The sequence below is a fragment of the Gossypium raimondii genome, chromosome 9 (assembly GCF_025698545.1).
Source record: "Gossypium raimondii isolate GPD5lz chromosome 9, ASM2569854v1, whole genome shotgun sequence".
Lineage (NCBI taxonomy): Eukaryota > Viridiplantae > Streptophyta > Magnoliopsida > Malvales > Malvaceae > Gossypium > Gossypium raimondii.
The window spans coordinates 49,013,066-49,035,764 of NC_068573.1; the positions used below are offsets into that span (position 1 = coordinate 49,013,066).

The following is a 22,699-nucleotide window of genomic DNA, read 5'->3' on the forward strand; positions in this document are numbered from 1 at the left end:
TTCTTAAGTTACCTTTTATCAAATAACTTTAATTGAGTTACTTAAAATTAATTAAATTTTTTTTATAAAAAACAAAAAAAAACACATTAAAACTAATTATATGCAACAAAGAAAACATAAACAAAACAATTGGAAATTAAAAAGGATGAAATCAATAGATAAAAAAAGGGGGTGAAAATTTAATGTAAAAATTGAAATCAACAACTAAAAATTAAGAAAAACTTTGGTAAAAATTTAAAATTTGAAAACTTATAACCATAATTGGTGACGGTATCAAATTTTGGTATTTAATTAAAAGTTGAAATAGAAAATTAAAATGAAAAAATTGAAAATTAAATTTAAAAAAGACTAAAAATGATTAAAATATTATAAGATAAAAAATGCATTTTTGTTTATTTAATAAAAATTAATTATTTTAAATATTTTAATTAAAGTTAAAAAATCATATATGAATAGGCATTCAATAATACTTATATGTTTTTAAAATTGATAATGTGACACTATTTCATTAGTGACTAAAACTATATATCTTAGAATGATCCTAAAATAAATTATTCTAAAAGTACAGTATGAAATTATTAGAGATAGATATAAAGTCTAATATGCTCTTAAGCTATGAAATTATTCTTGAAATTATTAGAGATAAATATGAAATTATTCTTGGAAGAGCATCAAACAGTCCTTAACTGTTCCTTCCATTATAGAGGCTGGTTCGTTTCATGTTTTGAGGTTACCTCACATGGAGTATGATTGAAGAGTTTCATACCTGGGTTTAGATTTGAGGATTCGACTTCAATATTGTTGATGATATATTGTGACAATTCAACTGTTGTCTTTATGGTTAAGAACAACAAAAGTGAAAGTCAAAGTAAACATATCGACATTAAGTATTTAGCCATAAGGGGACATGTTAAAGAAAAGAAAATGGTCATTGAACACATTGACACTGAGCAAATGTTAGCTAATCCTTTGACTAAAGGCATGCCACCACACAAATTTAAAGATCATGTTGTCACTAGTATCACTGAATTGCTGATTAATTGCTATTGTTACTAGTATTTATGGACAATTTGAACCAAGTGGGAAAAGTTGGATGTGTTTTATGGTTTGTGGGAATAGCCACATGTTTGCTTCCATTGCAACATTTTCATCCACTTTCACTTTGTATGTGTGGTAGTGGGACATGTTTTCTGATGGGGAACCACCGCTATAAATACTCTCAAGCATAAGGTCCCTAAGCATAAAAAAAAAATCCATCTAGTGAGGTTTTTGAGTGCTTAGAAGACTTTGGCGATTTTCGTATTTTCATATAGCTAAATTTGACGACCTTTTCGGTTGCTTGACACGCTCAGTAGTGGTGTTACAACGCCAGGATTTTACATTTGGTTCATGCAACGGTCAGAGGTATTTATGTTCGATATTTTCCGCTGCACTTTAACGTTTAAACCATAATTTATACTTACACTTAATATTTAATTAGTTTTTTAAATATTATAATTTTAATTCTAGTAATTAGCCTAAAAAATATTTCTTATTTAAATTGTTAAATATAATTAAAATATATTAACAATTAGTTTATTAACTCAAATATTATAATAAAAAATAAATAATAATTAAAAAAGTTGGCATCATAATTTAAGTTAATAATAAAATAGAATACTAAATAGAAATAAAATATTGTATATTATACCAAAAATTAATACAAAAGTAAAAAAATAATATATAGTAGTTAATAATAAAGTTATAATTATTTGTTTATTCTCTGGCTCTCTCAAATCATCAAAAATAAACACATTTGTAAATTGTAGAAGTTGTTTTGTAACCATAGAATTCAAGTTTATTATGAATGATAATAAACCTACAAAAATATATGTTTTTTTACTATGTATAGATTATTTTCTTCTAATTTTTAATTAATAGTTTTATTGAAAATAATATAAGCATGCATCAATAATAATTCATCATAACTACGAAAAATATTTACATTAAATTAATAAACATATTTAATAATGATGATTAAAAATAATTATTAAAATTTTATATGATAACTCCGTTTACTTTTTCAATATTTCTCTCATTCGTTTACAACTTCGGTGAAATAATAATGCTAATAATAAACTAAAAATAGCCATTAAATTGCTCAGAAGGGGTTACTTTGGTGGTATAAATAGGGCATTTCAATGATGTATTATTCAAGCCAAGGGGCAATAAGCAGCCCCACAACTTCAAAAAGTTTTTTTTTTCTTCCTTTTCCTATCTCTATTTGAAATCTGTTTCAAGGGAAGAAGAAGGAAAATTTTATGATTTTTTGAGGGCTTGTTAAGAATAAATAGAAAACAATGGCGAACAATGTTGCTGTTATTGGTATCTTTTCGGTGTTCTTGGTGGCAGCAGTGGTGGCAGCAGTGGTGGGTGTTACGCATTTAAAAAACAATGGTGATTCAAAAAGCGGTGAAATATCGAGTTCGACGAAAGCGGTGCAAACTGTTTGTCAACCCACGCAGTTCAAAGAGGCATGCGAGAAGAGCCTGGAGTCATCTAATTCCACCGACCCTAAGGAGCTGATAAGGACGAGTTTCCAAGCAGCGATAGAGGAAATAAGGAAAGTGTTGGCGAATTCAGCGACGATACAAGACTTGAATAAAGATGACAACAACAAAGCAGCCCTTAAGGTTTGTAAAGAAGTATTGGATTTATCAATTGCTGACCTGCAACTTTCATTTGATAAGCTGGGGGGATACGAGATGAGTAAGATCGGTGACTACTTACTAAACCTGAGGGTGTGGTTAAGCGGTGCCTTAACTACCCTACAAACATGTGTAGACTCATATGCGGAGGTAAATAAAGAACAAGCGGAAAAGATGAATTCAATTTTGAAGACTTCAATGGAGCTTACCCAAAATTCTTTAACCATGGTGACTAAGTTATCCACCATCTTGAATAGCCTTAACATTCCAGGCCTCAATATCGACACGACTGGGTTCGAACGTAAGCTCCTGTCTAACGATGGACCTGAGTGGATGGGCCACGCTGAGAGGAGACTACTTCAAGCAAAACCAACAGATTTGAAGCCTAATGTTGTGGTTGCTAAGGATGGTAGTGGGAAATATGATACCATCACCAAGGCCTTGGCTGAAGTCCCTCCAAAAAGCCCCAATCGATTTATTATTCACATTAAGGCTGGTACTTACAAGGAACAAGTCCTTTTACCTAAGGAGATGACTAATGTTATGTTCATCGGTGATGGTCCAACTAAGACCATCATCACCAATGACCTTAACTGCATTAGGGATCATCCGCTTAAAACATTCGGCACTGCAACGGTTGGTAAGTAATATTATATACATATAAGTTTTGGTGGTGAGATGAGGTGACTAACTAGTATGTATGTTTGTGAAATATTGTAGGTGTGGATGGGGCTGGTTTCATGGCCAGGGACATTGGATTCGAGAACACAGCAGGACCCCCTGGTCATCAAGCAGTAGCTTTTAGGGCAACATGTGATATGGTCATCATGTTCAATTGTCATTTCAATGGGTACCAAGACACCCTTTATGCTCACAAACAGAAACAATTTTATAGAGATTGTCTCATCAGTGGGACGGTGGACTTCATATTCGGGGATGCGGCGAGCGTGTTCCAAAATTGTCTGATCATCGCGAGGAAGCCAGGTGAAAACCAGAACAACATGATTACAGCCCACGGAAGGAAATTCCCATACACTCACTCAGCCATTGTGCTTCAAAATTGTACCATCTCGGGAGCCCCTGACTACCTACCGGTGAAGGACAAGAGCAAGACGTACCTTGGTCGTCCTTGGAAAGCTTTGGCGAGGACCATCATAATGCAAAGCAATATTGATGACATTATTACACCAGAGGGTTACACCCCCATGGTAGGCACCGTAGGAGTAGACACCGGTTACTTTGTAGAGTTCCAAAACAGGGGACCCGGTGCCAAAACTGAAGGCAGGGTCAAATGGCCAGCTATCAAGACAATCGATTTAAATGAAGCCAAGAAATGGACTCCTGGCGTCTTTCTTGAAACTGAAACTGATAAATGGATTTCGCAAACCGGCACTCCTTGTTATCCTGACATGGTCCCTGGAGTGTGAACTTCCAAAACCATCGCCATTAGTATTCTTTTATAATCATTATTCGTAATCATGTTGTCGATTATTGATTAAGTTAAACAAAATTTTCCTATGTTTTATTTATATTAATAATATATTCATTATTATGGAAGGTGCAAACTAAAATTGTTTTCTTATTCCCCAATTATAAAAAAATATATGAAACTGTTAGAGATAGATATAAAGTCTAATATGCTATTAAACAAAAAAAACAATATTATTAATTTTGCTATGTATTTCATTAATTAAAATAGTACATCTTAATATAATTTATTAATTAATATAATAAATTTAAAAAATATTTTTTAGTATATATAATTTTACTAATTTGTAATTATCATTTAACATAAATATTATTTTAATTTATAATATACTATTTAATATTGATATAATTTCAATACTTTTATTATTTTAATTTGTAAATTTAATTTATAATATACTATTTAACGTAACCTTTAATATAAATATTATATTTCAAAATTATATACTTTCTATAATTCTTATTTTTTATTATAAATGTACAGCTATTTCCTTGTGGTACTTGTAGTCTATAATTTATATGTTTATAATGTTTTTGTTTATTTTAGGTTTAAATGATCTTCTAAACTACCCATAACCCCTTTCAACCCTTAAATAATAGAAGAAATGGGCTTAGCACACTCAAACTCACGACCTCCTGTACTGATAATAATGTCAATGTTAATTGAGTTAAGATTCAATCAATGTCACTAATTTCTAGGTTGCTGAAAAGAAAAAAAAAGGAAATAAGAGGAGTAGAGTTTGTCACTAATCATCAAATCCAAAACGTATTTGTTGATTTTTCATTACAATTAATCTTCTATATTTTGGGACGTGATAATAAAGGTAATCTCTATTTATATAGTTAGAATTTTATTAAAGTTATTCCTTTATTTTATTACATTAATAAATTTGAGAGTACAAAATTGTACTTATAAAAAATAAAAAATAAAAAATATTTTAACCTTAATTATTAGTTATTTTAACTTAATGGTAATGAGTATGTTTAAACTTTTATTCAAGTTATAATTCTATTATAAAGTTAATAAATAGAGTTATAGTAACCTTCCCAACTCGCCTAAACATTAGATCTGAATTGAAAGATTATATTAGTCTTGAAATGACCATGTAAGTTATCGAATTTTGAAAATAGTCATTTTAAAACATTTGATTATTTTAGAAGAAAACTTAAATAATTACCGATTTATTTACTATTCAAAATTCTTATTTATAATTTAGTAGCATAAAAGTAATAATAGTTTGTATTTTTAATAAAACCAATGTTCATGCATAATTAATTAATATTCATATTTCAAAATCCTAAAATCAAATTAAATGTCATGCAGGCTATAAAATAAAACCAAATCTTAAGTTCCATGTAACAATTCAAAATAAAATATTATATTCCTCAAATAATAAAATAAATAACGAATCGAGACTCTTCGGATGCTGTGTTCCTGTCCTAACCTGGTGGGTTATCTGTAAGGATGAAAATTTAAGGGGGAGTGAGCTATAACACTCAGTGAGAGTTCTATCACAAGAAAATCAGTGCAAATTAATAAACTAAGTATACATAATAACAATTTTTAGTACGGTAATAATCATATGATATAATAGTATTTTTGGCAGTTCAATTATCATACTTATGCGTGTCGATGCAATGCTATACAAGTTAAGTTTATCAATAAAGATAGGTCCTACCCCACCGCTACACTCCACAATAAGAGTTCCCTAGAAATCTTATATCTCGGACACTCTAGTTTGTGGATGAACCACAAGAGTTGCAGGTTAATATGCTACCAATAGTTGTGAATACACAATGGGTTTGCAGATAGAAGTTGCTAGTAAAAGATGTGGATAAACCACTAGTATTTGTAGGTTAATAAGCTGCCAATGGTTGTGAATACACGGGGTTGCAGATAAAAACTATCATTAATTTGTGGATAAACACCAGTATTTTGCAGTTAAAATTGCCAGTACTTCCTCCTTAAAAAACATCTTGCCCCATGCAATGCAGTATGACATGTAAGCATCAATACAGTACAGAAACAGTAGACATGTTTAGCATGTATCTAGATCAACAATAGTAGTAGACATGATTGTCCTGGATTTGGTATATCAATATAGTAAGCATGGCTATTCACGCAATTAATAATTCAGTGATACTAGTAAAAATAACAATTAATCAGTAATTTAGTCATAGAAGACATGTATTCGTCACATATCATGCACATATAGTAATAATCTAATAAATCAAATAATTGATTCCATATTATTCATAATATCAGAGACTTAATTAAAAGAGATAAAGTACTAAAAACAATTCAATGATCATGCAAGGACTAAATTGAAAATTTTACAAAAATTTTGGGCAAAATTGTAAAATAGGGGCACATGGCCGTGTGGAGGGGTTACACGGTCATATGACTTGTAACAGCTCGTTTTTCAGTGGTGTCAGAAACAGTAGTTTCGGGGCCACCAAATCTGACGAGTAAGTTCGTAAATATTATTATTTAATATTTATGAGTCAAATGTGATTTTAAAAAAAAGTTTTTTATTTGATAATTTATGTTATATAAGTGATTTATTAAGTTCAAGTGGTTTTAAAAGATGAGGTATCGAGACCTTATTTTTATAAACTGAGTCGTAAATATTTTTATAAATATTTACGGAGTGTTATTAAGGTGGTATTAAAGTTTCGTTAAGAAATTTTAACGTTTCGATAGTTAATTAATTAAAAATGACCAAATTTAAAAAAAAGTGCATTCACGGTAATTCGTTCTCGTCAATCGACTCGTAAATATTTTTAATAAATATATCTGAAGCTAGTTGTGTAGTTAATTAGGTTTTGGTTAAGTGAATTTACTTGAATTAAAAGTAATTAGGTATAAGGACTAAATTGCATATAGGGTGAAAGTTGAATTATAGATTAAAGAAAAATTAAAGGGACTAAAGAAGTAATTATGCCATTGTTCTTTAATGAGGCGGCATAAGATAATATGTTTATAAATTTAATATATATTATAGTAAAATATGTTTACTTAATTAATAAGTATATATTATATTATAATAAAACAAATAAAAAAAGAAAGAAAGAAAAGAAAGCCAAAGCCAAACGAAAATAGAAAGGAAAGAAAGAAAAAAAGAAAGAGTGAAAGAAAGACGCAAGGCTAGGGACTTTTTGGGTTTAAAGTTCAATTGGTTAGTCAATTTAGTTCATTTTTCTTGTAATTTTTATGTTTTTGGAATCCCAGTATTAAATACTACCCGATCCATGCCAAAATTTTAGAAATTATTGAGTTTTTAGATGTTGTTAATGTTGAATAATTTTAGTATTAGGGATTAAATTGATAGTTTTAAGCTAGAAATGAAAAAGATTGAATTGTAGAATAAATTGTAAATTTTGAGTAATAAGGACTAAATTGTGAAAATTTGAAATTTAGGGATTTAAGTGAAAATAGGGAGTTAAATTTAGTCTAAAGTGGATTTCGTATGAAAATAAAGAATTGAATGTAAAGAAATAAAGATAGTCTCGGTTTAGGGACTAAATTGGAATTTAGGCAAATATTGAGTAAAATTGAAATATTAAATATGAGATTAAATTGTGTTGTATTGATGAATTTTAATTGTTTTAATTTCGTAGCTAACAATTTAGATAAGCATAATCAATTGGTCCAAAGCCTAACACATATTCACAATCATGTTAGCCATGTATGAATACATCAGCTATGAATTACTTTCTGTATTTCAGACAAATACCTATACTAGTTCTTATCAGCACTTACAACCTCGTATCATCATCTGTGCCCGTTGAACCATTTGGAATACTATCAGATACTCGAGTATCTCGCACACTAAGTGCTAATACGTGGTCAAAACCACCTCTGTCTCATATCTCATATCGATGCTCACTTTCGAGCTACACTGGGTCTGCTCACACAAGCTATTAGTCAAGACGTAGCTACACGGTGCTGCTCACACAAACTGTAAAGTAACCGCAACACATGCCAGAAACTCAGCCACCGGTAGGACGTACGAGACCAACACCAAAAATACGGTAACCCCTAATGACATGTCATTTGTATCCTATCGATTCCTAAGGTTCAACCGGGATCCATACATTGTCGACCTCATCTAGAATTTTTGTGGTGTCGTGTCATCACAATTATATTAATTAAGCATTTAAACACATATAATTTAATGCTTATTAAACATACAAACTTACCTCAAATTTACACGGAGACAATCGACCGATCAATCCACTACTTTATCTTTGCCTCGATTTAATTCCGAACGTGGCTTTTCTTGATCTATATATCAAATTTAACTAATTTAATATTTTTTCTATTCAATTCAATCAAAATTTCATGCTATGAAAAAAGTACCATTTTGCCCCTAAACATTTGACCTTTTTACAATTTAGTCCTTAGGCTCGTAAAATAAAATTCATGCAAATTTCTCTACACCCAAGCCTAGCCAAATTTTATAGGTGCTCATAGAAGCCCATATATTCCACAATTTCACACATTTAGCACATAATTTTCACATATCTCAATTTAATCCCTATTTGACAATTTCAACAAAACCCACTTAATAAAAGTTGTTTAGTTAACAAAAAAGACTCATATTCTTCCATTAAAATTCAAAATAAACTAAATTTCTCTCACAAAAAAGCCCTAGACTTTCAACCATATTGCAATTTAGTCCCCTAATTAGCTAGATTAAGCTACAGCGGTCCCGAAAACATAAAAATCAACAAAAACGAGATGAGATAGCACTTACATGCAAGGGAAGAGCTTGAAGAAAAATTTCTCTTCTTCTTCTCCTAGAAAAATTCGGCTATGGTGAAGAAAAATGGGGAAGATGATAACTTTTCTTTTATTAATTTAACCTTTAATTACTTAATTACCATTTTACCCTTACCTAGCTTTAAAAATTACTCAATTACCAAGCCATGCACATCCAATATCACCTTTAATGGTCTAATTACCACAAAAGGACCTCCACTTTAAAGTTCTATAGCTATTTAACACTTTTATCTAATAGAACACAACTTTCACACTTTACGCGATTTAGTTTTTTTTCACAAATTGAGCCTACAGACTATAAAATTAATTAACGAAATTTTTATACTATCATATTATTAAGCTGTAGACCTCAAAATAATATTAAAATAAATTTTATGACCTCTGATTTGTGGTCCCAAAACCATTGAACCGATTTCACTAAAAACGGGCCATTACAAAAAAAAAGATCGAATTAAAAAAGTGCATTCCCAGGACTCCTTTCCCATTAATCGGACTCATAAATATTTTTAATAAATATTTACGAAGCTAGTTGTGTAGTTAATTAGGTTTCGTTAAGTGAATTTGCTTAAATTAAAAGTAATTAGGTATAAAGACTAAATTGCATATAAGGTGAAAGTTGAATTATAGATTAAATAAAATTAAAGGGACTAAAGAAGCAATTATGTTATTGTTCTTTAATGAGGCGACATAAGGTAAGATATTTATAATTTAATATATATTATAATAAAATATGTTTACTTAATTAATAAGTATATATATTATATTATAATAATAATAAAAGAAATGAAAAAGAAATAAAAGAAAGCCAAAGTCAAACGAAAACAGAAAAGAAAGAAAGAAAAAAGAAAAAGTGAAAGAAAGACGCAAGGCTAGGGACTTCTTGGTTCAAAGTTCAATTGGTTAGTCAATTTAGTTCTTTTTTCTTGTAATTTTTATGTTTTTGGAATTTCGGTATTAAATACTATCCGACCCATGTCAAAATTTTAGAAACTATTGAGTTTTTAGATGTTGAATAATTTTAGTATTAGGGATTAAATTGATAGATTTTAAGCTAGAAATGAAAAAAGATTGAATTGTAGAATAAATTGTAAATTTTGAGTAATAGGGACTAAATTGTGAAAAATCAAAATTTAGGGATTTAAGTGAAAATAGGGAGTTAAATTTAGTCTAAAGTGGAATTTTTATGAAAATAAGGAATTAAATGTAAAGAAATAAAGATAGTCTCGGTTTAGGGACTAAATTGGAATTTAGGCAAATATTGAGTAAAAATTGAAATATTAAATATGAGATTGAATTATGTTGTATTGATGAATTTTAATTATTTTAATTTCGTAGCTAACATCGTATCAGAATCCTTGACTAAAAAGGGGAAAGATAAAGTCGACGTCGAATAGGTTGGAATTCCTGATTTGTATTTCTATAATCCGAATCTAGTTATTAATTGTTGTATTTTGATTTGCTGCTTATGGTAAGTGGTTAAGGTGAGTATTTGGCACTTTGACATTGAATTGAATTAAAAGTTGATTGAATGGATTGAATTGATTATTTGAATTGAAATGAATATATATGTGCAAATATGATAATTGAATATTGGTTGTATTTAGAAAGTGAAATTAAACCCTATTAACTGTATCGGGCTGAGTCGAATATAGATGGCATGCCATAAGATTGAAAGAGTTTAGGGATTTCTTCGACTTCGAGTCTATGAGACACTGGGTGTCAATTTACTACTTCGGATTAATTCGATGAGACACTGGGTGCCAATTTACTTCGGTTTAGCCGATGAGACACTGGGTGTCAAATTATTACCTCGAATTATCTGATGAGACACTGGGTGTCAATTTAATACTTCGGATTAATTTGATGAGGTACTAGGTGCCAATTTACTTCAGTTTAGCTGATGGGACACTGTGTGTCAAATTATTACTTCGAATTATCCGATGAGGCACTAGGTGCCAAACTGGTGTGTTGGTTGGATTCCGTGTATCCGTCTGAGTCGTGTTAATAGGGGTAAATGAATAAATAAGTTCTATAATTGATATTGAAATTGTATGGTATGAGAAATGAAAATGAAATAGTGAATTGAGTATGGAATGAATAAAGCAATTGTATAAATGAAATGTGAGTTAAATTGTGAAAAACTATTTATATAGCAAGTATGATAATTGAGATATTTGTGAAACAAATGAAAAATGATATGGTTGTTGTAATATTTAAATATTAATATATGTTTACATTTCAATTGTATATTTGTAATTTTTTTATCTTTAAATATTCGGATTATAGAAATACCACTGAGTTTTACTCAATGTATGGTTTTGTTTCCCATGCGCAGGTTAGGTACTTAACTTTTGATCGCCGATTCAGCATCCAACAACGATCCCAAACTCAAATGTGGTGATGTTTATCCTTTGTTTCGACATGTACCTAGGGTGTCTAAATAATAGTTATTTTGTGGTTTAATTGTAAATGAGGTTATAAGTTTAATTTTGGTTGGTTTTATATGTATAAATATGTGTTTGTTTTTGAAGTTATATTATGGCATGGTAAATAAATCTAGATAGGTGCATGTGAATTTAATTCTATGTTTAAGTGCTCATGAACTAGGCAAATTGATTTGGATTTGATATGTTTAAAATTTGGATTAAAATGATGCTTTGATGACTTGTTTTGATGATATGAAATGTTTGAAATTTCTGTCTGTTTGATCTGTGAACTTCGGTAATGCTCCGTAACCCGGTTCCGCCGACGGATACGGGTTGGGGGTGTTACATGGCTAGGCCATGTGATAGATTGTGGCTATGTGGAATTTGCAAAATCAAGGTACAGAAGAGACATAGTTGTGTGGCAGGCCGTGTGAGAATCGAATATCTTAGGGTTTTAGGGGGACATGGTCGTGTGAGGGGTCATATGGCCCACACGTGTAGCCCACATGCCAGTGTGGCTGGCCATGTGACCCTATTTCGAGGCATGATTTACCCCGTTTCGCTTGTAAAATAACTTACACATTCCATCAGAATCTCAAATGACGTCCCTCACAATCAAATCTGGTCTGCTGCACCTGTAACAGGTCATTCAAACAACATTTATACACGGGTTAATGATTGTTTTCAAGATCTATCAACATTACCGGGAATTTCGGCAAGATTAGTAAAATATTCATCAATTCAAATGAAAGATTAGCATCGGATGCAAATACTACGAGAGTTTGGGATTAGTTATCAGAATTGAATTGAACTTACCAACAATTCTTAGCAAGGATTAAGAACATTTCTAATGGTGACTATAAAACTGATTGAAAAAAGTCTTGAATTGAGAATAGATTTTGATTCGGGAAGAAATAATAAATTCAGCAATGGAGAGAAAATATCTTGCAAAGAAGAAGCTAAGAAAGAAAAGAGAGAAGTAGGGAAAAAGAATTAAAAAAATTCTGTTCGGTTTGGAAAAGGGAACAGTGTTCAAATGCAATTAGGAAAAAGATTAAATATTTAGGGGCTTCAAACTTTTAGGGGGTTGGATGGCAATTTATCCTTGCCACCGAAAATAAAAGGGTAATATGAAGGAGAGTGGCAAGGCTTGATCTTGAGCATGCAAGGGAAAAGTGTAAAGACTTAACCATTGAGTTGTTGCCCATAATTTGTTAAGTTTTTATTCTAAATTATATATGTTTTAATGTACTTTCATCCTAAGTTGCTAAAAATAAAAAGAAAATAAATGAGAAAGGAGTGAATAGAACCTAAGACCTCTAAAAGGTACACTAATTTCTTAACCATGAAGCCTAGGTTAATTTTTGTATAATTTTTTCAATTAACCTTCTATATTTCAAGGCGTGACAGTTATAACTAAGAATTATAAATTAATTTTAAATATTTTTAAATATCAATTTAATAAGATGCTAGAAAAAATATTCTTTATCAGTTCAAAAGTTGTTCAACTCATATATATATTATAGATGATTAGATATCAAATTTAATTATAAAAATTAAAAAGTCCAACCTGCTGGCATACATGTAAATTACCATCAACCTAAATGTAACTTTAGTTACAAAATCATACCAGTTAAAAATTAGAGTAAATTATATTATTAATTACTTAATTATATTACAATTAATTTCTTGTTACTCAATTATGAAAAGTTACAAAATAATCATCTAATTAATTACATTTTTTCTTTTTGTCACCGCTAGAAAATGTGAAAAAGAAAAACTGAAAAATCAAAGATAGTTGAGTAGCCAAAGAACAAAATTACTAATAATTAGGTGACCAAGACTATAGTTTACCCTAAAATTTAAAGGTAAAACTTTTTCTAATGAATGCATTTTATAATAATTAATAAAATAAGAGTTATATTAAGGATTGAAAAGTTACTCAACTATCTTGGATTTTTGGGAGTGTTTTTTTTAACGTTAACCATTTGGTGACTGAAAAAGATAAAATTAAATAATTGGATAACCATATTGTAACATTTCATACTTGGATGACCAAAAAGAAACCTAACAATAATTGAGTGATTGAAATTTTTTTACTAACAATTATGTTTCTAATAATATAATTTACCTATAAATTTAAAGGTAAAACTTTCCCTATGAATGCGTTTTATAATAATAAATAAAAGAAGAGTTATATATATAATTGAAAAGTTGTAACAAATTGGGGTGATAAAATATCCGTGAAGCACTCCCCACCATGCTAATAAAAAACTAAAAATAACCATTAATTTGCTAAGAAAGGGTTTCTTTGGTAGTATAAATAAGGCATTTCAATGATGTATTATTCAAGCCAAGGGGCAATAAGTAATAAGCAATAAGCAGCCCCACAACTTCAAAAAGTTTTTTTTTCTTTCTTTTCCTATCTCTATTTGAAATCTGTTTCAAGGGAAGAAGGAAAATTTTATGATTTTTTGAGGGTTTGTTAAGAATAAATAGAAAACAATGGCGAACAATGTTGCTGTTATTGGTATCTGTTCGGTGTTCTTGGTGGCAGCAGTGGTGGCAGCAGTGGTGGGTGTTACGCATTTAAAAAACAACGGTGATTCGAAAAGCGGTGAAATATCGAGTTCGACGAAAGCGGTGCAAACTGTTTGTCAACCCACACAGTTCAAAGAGGCATGCGAGAAGAGCCTGGAGTCATCTAATTCCACCGACCCTAAGGAGCTGATAAGGACGAGTTTCCAAGCAGCGATAGAGGAAATAAGGAAAGTGTTGGCGAATTCAGCGACGATACAAGACTTGAATAAAGATGACAACAACAAAGCAGCCCTTAAGGTTTGTAAAGAAGTATTGGATTTATCAATTGCTGACCTGCAACTTTCATTTGATAAGCTGGGGGGATACGAGATGAGTAAGATCGGTGATTACTTACTAAACCTGAGGGTGTGGTTAAGCGGTGCCTTAACTACCCTACAAACATGTGTAGACTCATACGCGGAGGTAAATAAAGAACAAGCGGAAAAGATGAATTCAATTTTGAAGACTTCAATGGAGCTTACCCAAAATTCTTTAACCATGGTGACTAAGTTATCCACCATCTTGAATGACCTTAACATTCCAGGCATCAATATCGACACAACTGGGTTTGAACGTAAGCTCCTGTCTAACGATGGACCTGAGTGGATGGGCCACGCTGAGAGGAGACTACTTCAAGCAAAACCAACAGATTTGAAGCCTAACGTTGTGGTTGCTAAGGATGGTAGTGGGAAATATGATACCATCACCAAGGCCTTGGCTGAAGTCCCTCCAAAAAGCCCCAATCGATTTATTATTCACATTAAGGCTGGTACTTACAAGGAACAAGTCCTTTTACCTAAGGAGATGACTAATGTTATGTTCATCGGTGATGGTCCAACTAAGACCATCATCACCAATGACCTTAACTGCATTAGGGATCATCCGCTTAAAACATTCGGCACTGCAACGGTTGGTAAGTAGTATTATATACATATAAGTTTTGGTGGTGAGGTGAGGTGACTAACTAGTATGTATGTTTGTGAAATATTGCAGGTGTGGATGGGGCTGGTTTCATGGCCAGGGACATTGGATTCGAGAACACAGCAGGACCTCCTGGTCATCAAGCAGTAGCTTTTAGGGCAACATGTGATATGGTCATCATGTTCAATTGTCATTTCAATGGATACCAAGACACCCTTTATGCTCACAAACAGAAACAATTTTATAGGGATTGTCTCATCAGCGGGACAGTGGATTTCATTTTCGGGGATGCGGCGAGTGTGTTCCAAAATTGTCTGATCATTGCGAGGAAGCCCGGTGAAAACCAAAACAACATGATTACAGCCCACGGAAGGAAATTCCCATACACTCACTCAGCCATTGTGCTTCAAAATTGTACCATCTCAGGCGCCCCTGACTACCTCCCGGTGAAGGACAAGAGCAAGACGTACCTTGGTCGTCCTTGGAAAGCTTTGGCGAGGACCATCATAATGCAAAGCAATATTGATGACATCATTACACCAGAGGGTTACTCCCCCATGGAAGGCACCGTAGGACTAGACACCGGTTACTTTGTAGAGTTCCAAAATAGGGGACCAGGGGCTAAAACCGAAGGCAGGGTCAAATGGCCAGCTATCAAGACAATCGATATAAATGAAGCCAAGAAATGGACTCCTGGCGTCTTTCTTGAAACTGAAACTGACAAATGGATTTCGCAAACCGGCACTCCTTGTTATCCTGACATGGTCCCTGGAGTGTAAACTTCCAAAACCATCGCCATTAGTATTCTTTTATTATCATTATTAGTAATCATGTTGTCGATTATTGATTAAGTTAAACAATTTTTTTCCTATGTTTTATTTATATTAATAATATATTCTTTATTATGGAAGGTGCAAACTAAAATTATTTTCTTATTCCCCAACTATATAAAAAAATGTTAGAGATAGATATAAAGTCTAATATGCTATTAAACAAAAAAGAAACAATATTATTAAGTTTGCTATGTATTTCATTAATTAAAATAGTACATGTTAATATATTTTATTAATTTATATAATAATTTTTAAAAAATATTTTTAGTATATATAATTTTAATAATTTGTAGTTATCATTTAACATAAATGTTATTTTAATGTATAATAAACTATTTAACATAGATATAATTTCAATACTTTTATTATTTTAATTTATAAATGTAATTTATAATATGCTATTTAACGTAATGTTTAATATAAATATTATATTTCAAAATTATATATGATCTAGCGAGTGAAAAAAACTGATGCAACACCCGGTTCGATTTGTGCCTTTCTATCGTTGAGTATACTAACAACGACAACTTGGAGTCCTAATCTGCTGATTTTTAACACTTCTAGCGGAATGCAATATATGACATCCGTGTCGGCGTACGACATTCATCCAAATTGAAAAATAAAATTGTAAATATCATTATGTATGAATTTTTTTTACAAATCATTACGTAATTAATATAGGTTTGAAAGAACAAGTTTCTAGCATTGGCCTCTAAGCTTTAGCCTAACAACAACCTAATATGTTTCAACTCCTCGGGTAGTTCCATGTAGCTCGACCCATGGTTCCACCAGTACAAGCGATATGTTAGTCGAAACGTATAATAAAAAAATTATTGTATTGAGTACGTATTTGTTAATAAATGATATTTACCTTATCACCAACGGGAGCATATTTGGGCCGGTCACATTAGGATGTAAAATAATAGTCGCCACCAGGACCACGACTACAGTAGGAATAGACAACCAGCAATCGATGCCGCACTCAGTATCGTGGCCCGACACATCTCCCGGTATAACATGGACAATACGATAGATTCCCAATTTAATTTCCCGCACTCATTGAAGTCCACTAAATGTAGTAGCAACCTTACGTGCAACAAATTTCAAAATTTGACGGGTATTAAAATGCCCCGATTAACCTCATGATGTATGCTTGGCGTATTGTTCTATGACGTCATCCGTTCGGTCTACAAGGTCTTCAGGAAGCTTGTCGAAATTAGCCTTTAACTAGTTCATTGACATCTACCCACTTTTGAACTTGTCTAGAACCTTCCACAATAGTGATTGGCAGAGACCCACTTTGCTTAGAACGACCGTTAATCCAGTGGTGATTGACCTATCCACTGGCAAACCGAGTTGCAGCGTTACATCGTCGAGTGTAATTGTACACTTGCCGCTTAGAATGTGGAAAGTGTGTCTTTCAGGCATCTATCTTTCCACCAATGCATTGATTAGTGCCAAATTGAGTTTGCAGCCCCTGAACATTCGAGACGTATGTAAGAATCCAGCCGCTTGCAAGTGGCCACGAATTTCAAGGATCGCAGTCTTTCCCATATTATGAATGAAGCCCTACAGAATATGATCATCCACCTATTTATACAATAAAAACATTTTGAAATTAAAAAATAATTAAGTTTAACATTATCGAAATTAACGAAATTTAAATTTTTGGCTTACCATTGCTACTTGGGTGGCGGAAATATACTTGTCGTCGAAGCGAATTAGAGATGCGACTATTCGTAAAAAATTGATTTTAAAGAATAAAAATGAGATAATTAAAAAATATTATTTTTAAATGAAAATATCAAAAAATTTAAAACGAGAGAGTTGAGAGAATGATGTGAATGAATAAAAATAAAATTTAGGGATATTTATAGGGTAAAAAAATAACCATTGGTATATTTAATTTTTTTTTTACTGTTGGTGCGGCAACATACAAAAAGCTATTGCTGAAAAGTTTGTCCAGCTAAACGAGCTTGCCAGAAAGCACGTACAGCTAGGCGCGCTTTCCTGACACCTGTACAAAAAGCTTACCCGACTGAACATGCTTTCTATTCAATCCGACTTATTTCCTTAATTAATTTTAAAATCGGCCTTAAAAATCTAATTAATTAAAAAACGAACTTTTGGACTTATTTTGCCCTAATTAATAGCCATGAATTATTTTGGATAAAAATCAATGTTAAGAATTAGTTATTGAAAAAAATTATGCTTTTAATTAGAGGGATAAGTATGAAATTTAAAATAAAGTGCTTTGGACTTTTTTAATACTAAAGTTAACCTAATAAATAATATTTAAATTGTTTATTTTGTCAATAACATTAATGCTGTATTTGGATTGAATTAATATGTGGTTTAAAATGTATAATAAATACAAAACAAATTGTAATGTTATTAAAATACATATATAATGAAATTTTAGTAAATAATAAGTTTTTTAGACTCGCTTGCTCAAATAGAATAAAGAGAAAAAAACATCCCCACAAACAAACTGGAGGCAAGTATCTGCAGCAAGTCTCGACAGTGTACAACAACATTCCATCGAAGGAAAGTGGAGATGGTTGAAGACGAGCTGCAGCAAGTATGGTGATGTGGCGGATGCTTTAATCCCTACAAAAACAAGTGTAAATGGATCAAAATTTGGGTTTGTAAGATTCTGTAATCTCGATGAAGCAATGGGTGTAGTTTCGAGGTTGAATGGTGAAGTTAGGTTGGCAAGGTTTCAACCAAGAAATACGTACTGAAGAAGGAAAACGGCACAAGATCGATTTGGCCATGATGCTGGGAAACATGTAAAACTGAACCAAAGTGGGTTAAAAGAAGATAGCTGCCCAAGTACCAAGTACTGATGATAACGAGCAATGGAGGAAGCAAAATCTGAAAGTGATAAGGAGAAGAACGAGAAACGTTTGGTGGATGAATCAGGAAAGAAGGAAAAAGATGCGATGATGAAGGAAGTAGGCCGTTCTTGATATTTTTAGCCCCCAACAAAACAATAAAATAAGGTTTTAGGTTTATTAAAAATTGTAGAAATTTTTTTTTAGATACCTTAAAAGTTAATAAAATAATTTTTGGGCCTCTTAAAAGTAAAAAAAAAAAGAAGCTGTTTAGACCCATTAAAAATTAGTAAAAGAATTTTCTTAACTTTTAAAAATTATAAATGTTTCTTTAAGCCTCTTAACAACCGAAAAATAATATTTTAAATTTTTCAGTCTTAGGCCTTGAGCGGCCATACTTCCAGACCACCTCAGAACCGGCCTAGAAGTAAGTAATGAAAATCTACACTAGAAAAAAGTTTAGCTGGTAAAACAACTCAACATTTCACGAAATTCAAAAGAAGATAGAGAAACACCGAAGATAGGTGGATTTCAGGTAACGTGTTCTTTATAGCTGATAAAATTGAAGGTGCGAAATAAAGAGCACTTTGTAAGAGTAGCTGAGATTGATTGTAACACCCCTTACCCGAGACCGTTGCCGGAGTCGAGCATGAGGCATTACTTAGCTTATCTTACTAATTCGAAGCATAAAAACTTGTTTTGAAAATTAATTTCACTATTTACAGCAATCTGTCCAATCGCGCAGAAGTTACTAAATTAATTATAAATCGAGCTACGGAACTCAAAATTTAACTCCGTAAATTTTTCCTGAAACTAGACTCATATATCTATTTACCATAAAAGTTTTAGAATTTTTGAATCAACCAATTCGTACAGTTTATTAGTTAAAGTCTCCCCTGTTTCACCACTTAACTGTCCTGACCTCTTGCCACTAAAAATAAATCTTCTCACTGTAGGATTTTTATATGAAGTTCTTACTTGTTTCTATAGAAAATAGACTCAATAAGGAATCTAGAAATATAAACTATAACTCATAACCATTTTTATACAATTTTTAATGATTTTCTAAACTCAGAACAGGGGACTCCAAAAACAGCTCTGACCCTGTCTCACTAAAATTCACATATCTTAAAATATAAATTTCCTTTTGCTACACCGTTATTTTTCCATGAAAATAGACTCAACAAGATTTAATTCCATATATCATTCACCCTCTAATTCATTTTATACCATCCTAGGTAATTTTTGAAAGTCACATCACGGTGCTGCCTGAGTTCTGTTTCTTTGCAAAATTTTATCCTTTCATGATTTCCATGCGTAATTTATCACCTAGACTTTCATAACAACAAACACCTTCATACTTAACCATTTTAATGACCATACATCATAAAATGCTTACACATCATTCGTTAGCAAAATCATAATTACAAACATGCAAAATAACTAAATCCCTATACATGCCATAACTCAAACGTGTTTCATCATAAAATACCGAGCAATTGTGGTTGATAGTGTGGACGATCTCCGACTTCTTTAGGATCCTTGAAGTAGCTTTGCAATACTATAAGAGAAAGAGAAATAAAAGAAGTAAGCATAAAGCTTAGTAAGTTTACTAGCAAATAAATAACAACATTAAACACAAATAATTAAACTCAAGAGTCTATATCTCTAGTTTACTCTTTAGTTAATCTCATTCTAGTTCTCTTGCTTATTTACTTAGTATACTTGGGTGCATAACTTACTCTTCTCTTGCTGCATCGTTGAATATTAATTGATAATATAATAAGTTCTTAACTCTTATAACTTACCTGAGCTTGCCATTTATGTTTTTAACTAAACTTTCCTGAACATGATTCGTTTATTAGCCCGTTGAGCTACATTGGAACAATAAGGATACTCGGGTCTCTTCTGATAATAACATGCCAAAGCCATGTCCCAAACATGGTCTTACATGAGATGTTCTCATGTCGGTGCCCATGCCATGTCCAGACATGGTCTTACGGGGGACCTCTCATCTCGGTGCCAACGCCATGTCCCAGACATGGTCTTACATGGGACCTCTCATCTCGGTGCCAATGCCATGTCCCAGACATGGTCTTACATGGGACCTCTTTACCCGAATGTCATGACATTCGTATCCAGTACCATCCTTATGTATCAACGAGACTTTTTAATTTTAATTTTCTATCATTTCATGCTTGGATCATCATCAAATAAATTCATGAAATAAATTCATAGTTGCTGGAAAATAGCAGCATTAATAATAATTATTGAAATATTGCATTTATTTACCATAAACTTACCTCAGTACCAAATATAGCCCAATTCACCAACTTAGTCTTCAACTTTATTCTTCCCTTTGTCTAACCTCGAGTTTCGTTCTTCTTGATCTAAAATAGTAAATTTAACTTATTTAATACTCACATTTATCAAAACAGCCGTCGACTCTAACTTTATCAAAATTACGATTTTACCCCTAAACTTTTTCATAATTACATTTTTCCCCAAGGCCCGAAAATTAAACTTCATATCATATTATTTTGTTTTATGACATGCTGAACATTTTTCTCTTCTATGATAACAACAAATTCTCACTCTAACACTTACTTATGTACATTAGAGATTTTTACCGATTATGTCAACTTACTCGTTTTCGCTTAAAATCGGCTAGCAAAAGTTGTTTAACATAATTTATAGCTTTGTAATCTATCATAAAACATCAAAATAAACACTTTTCACCTATGAGTATTTTTCAAAATGTAAACCCTAGGTTAAATTATTACTAGAATAAGCTAAATTAAGCTATCGAGACTCCAAAAACGTAAATAACATTAAAAACGGGGCTTGGGATCACTTACTATGGAGCTTGGAAGCTTGAAAACCCTAACTATGACTTCTCCCCTTTCTGGTTTCTTCCAAATGAAGAAGATGAGCACAATTTGCCATCTTTTTCCCTTTTAATTCATTTTAATTTCTAGATTACCAAATTGCCCCTAACTTAAAAATTTCCTATTTCACTTATCTCATGTCCTTTTTTGTCTACCAACTTAACCAATGGTCTAATTATCATATAGGGACCTCCAATTTAAAGCTTTATAACAATTGGACACCTCTAACATGTAGAACTCAACTTTTGCACTTTTACAATTTAGTCCTTTTGACTAAATTGAGTGCCCAAACGTCAAAATTTTCGAACGAAATTTTCACAAATCATTTTTTGAAATCATAGACCATAAAAATATAATAAAAATAAAATTTTCTTCATCGGATTTGCGGTCCCGAAACTACTGTTCCGATAACCTTGAATTTAGGCCATTACATTGATCAAGTAGTAATTCCTGATAGATTTTATTGCTGTGGGAATGAGGTGATGATGTCGAGTCGAGAAGCCATGATATAAATGAAGATCCATCCAAAACAAACATGGCTAATGATTTTCCGCAGAATGCTTCAAGTGAAGATGAAGGGTCGCGAACAAAGGTTGACGACGATGAGCTGGAGGATTCGGGGCATGAAGTCGACAATTTCATTGGGAATACTAACAACAAATCTAAAGTTACGACAGAAAATTTCAAGCAATTGGAAAAATAAATGTTGAACAGGTGCTCATTGTTAGACTTTACAAAATATTCAGAAAAGAAGACTTTCTTACTTTTTTATTCTATCTCATTTAATGCATGCAGAAGACTCATGCATTTATAGTCATACGTACAATGAAGAAACTGCTGATAACAGACTAACTGCAAACGATAACCAAAATAACAGTTCTAACTACTTTGATAACTACTCTAACACTCATGAGAGAAGATGGCTAGAGACAATTAATGCTAACGGCGGGTAATTGGAAAATATTACCATTGACAGGCAAGTTTTGTCGGATGTGAGAGAATCTGTTGAATTATGGGGTGATGATGGTAGAAAGTCAAATATTGAAGGTGACATGAAAAGGGTGACGTTGCTTAGTATTGATAACATGGGTGTAAACGAGACAGTTGAAGTGGAAGTAAGTAACCGGGATAAGGAAGGTGAGTGTTGGCAAGTCCAATTTCAAGATGGATCGGACACTATCGTTGGGCCATTTAGATGGGAATCAAGGTTCCGATGAAACAGCTGAGGTGATGGGTAGAGATAATACAACTGCAGG

At 32.0% G+C, this 22,699-nt stretch overlaps 2 protein-coding genes and 1 long non-coding RNA gene across 3 annotated transcripts; 2 read left to right on the forward strand and 1 right to left on the reverse strand.

Moving 5' to 3' along the window:
• Positions 1-2,207: 2,207 nt before the first annotated feature.
• LOC105784876 (pectinesterase-like) lies at positions 2,208-4,243 on the forward strand. Its single transcript, XM_052620533.1, has 2 exons — positions 2,208-3,327; positions 3,408-4,243. The coding sequence occupies exons 1-2, from the start codon at positions 2,340-2,342 to the stop codon at positions 4,112-4,114; spliced, it is 1,695 nt and encodes a 564-aa protein (XP_052476493.1). The 5' UTR covers positions 2,208-2,339; the 3' UTR covers positions 4,115-4,243.
• A 9,504-nt stretch (positions 4,244-13,747) lies between these two features.
• LOC105800726 (pectinesterase) lies at positions 13,748-15,790 on the forward strand. Its single transcript, XM_012632020.2, has 2 exons — positions 13,748-14,877; positions 14,958-15,790. Exons 1-2 carry the CDS (start codon positions 13,890-13,892, stop codon positions 15,662-15,664), a joined length of 1,695 nt encoding a protein of 564 aa, XP_012487474.2. The 5' UTR covers positions 13,748-13,889; the 3' UTR covers positions 15,665-15,790.
• Positions 15,791-19,913: 4,123 nt separating this feature from the next.
• On the reverse strand, positions 19,914-21,485 carry LOC128032470 (uncharacterized). Its single transcript, XR_008188665.1, has 3 exons — positions 21,414-21,485; positions 20,859-20,945; positions 19,914-20,116 (listed from the first exon to the last, which is right to left on the reverse strand). It is a non-coding gene; the product is annotated as an uncharacterized LOC128032470 (long non-coding RNA).
• Between the last annotated feature and the right edge of the window lie 1,214 nt (positions 21,486-22,699).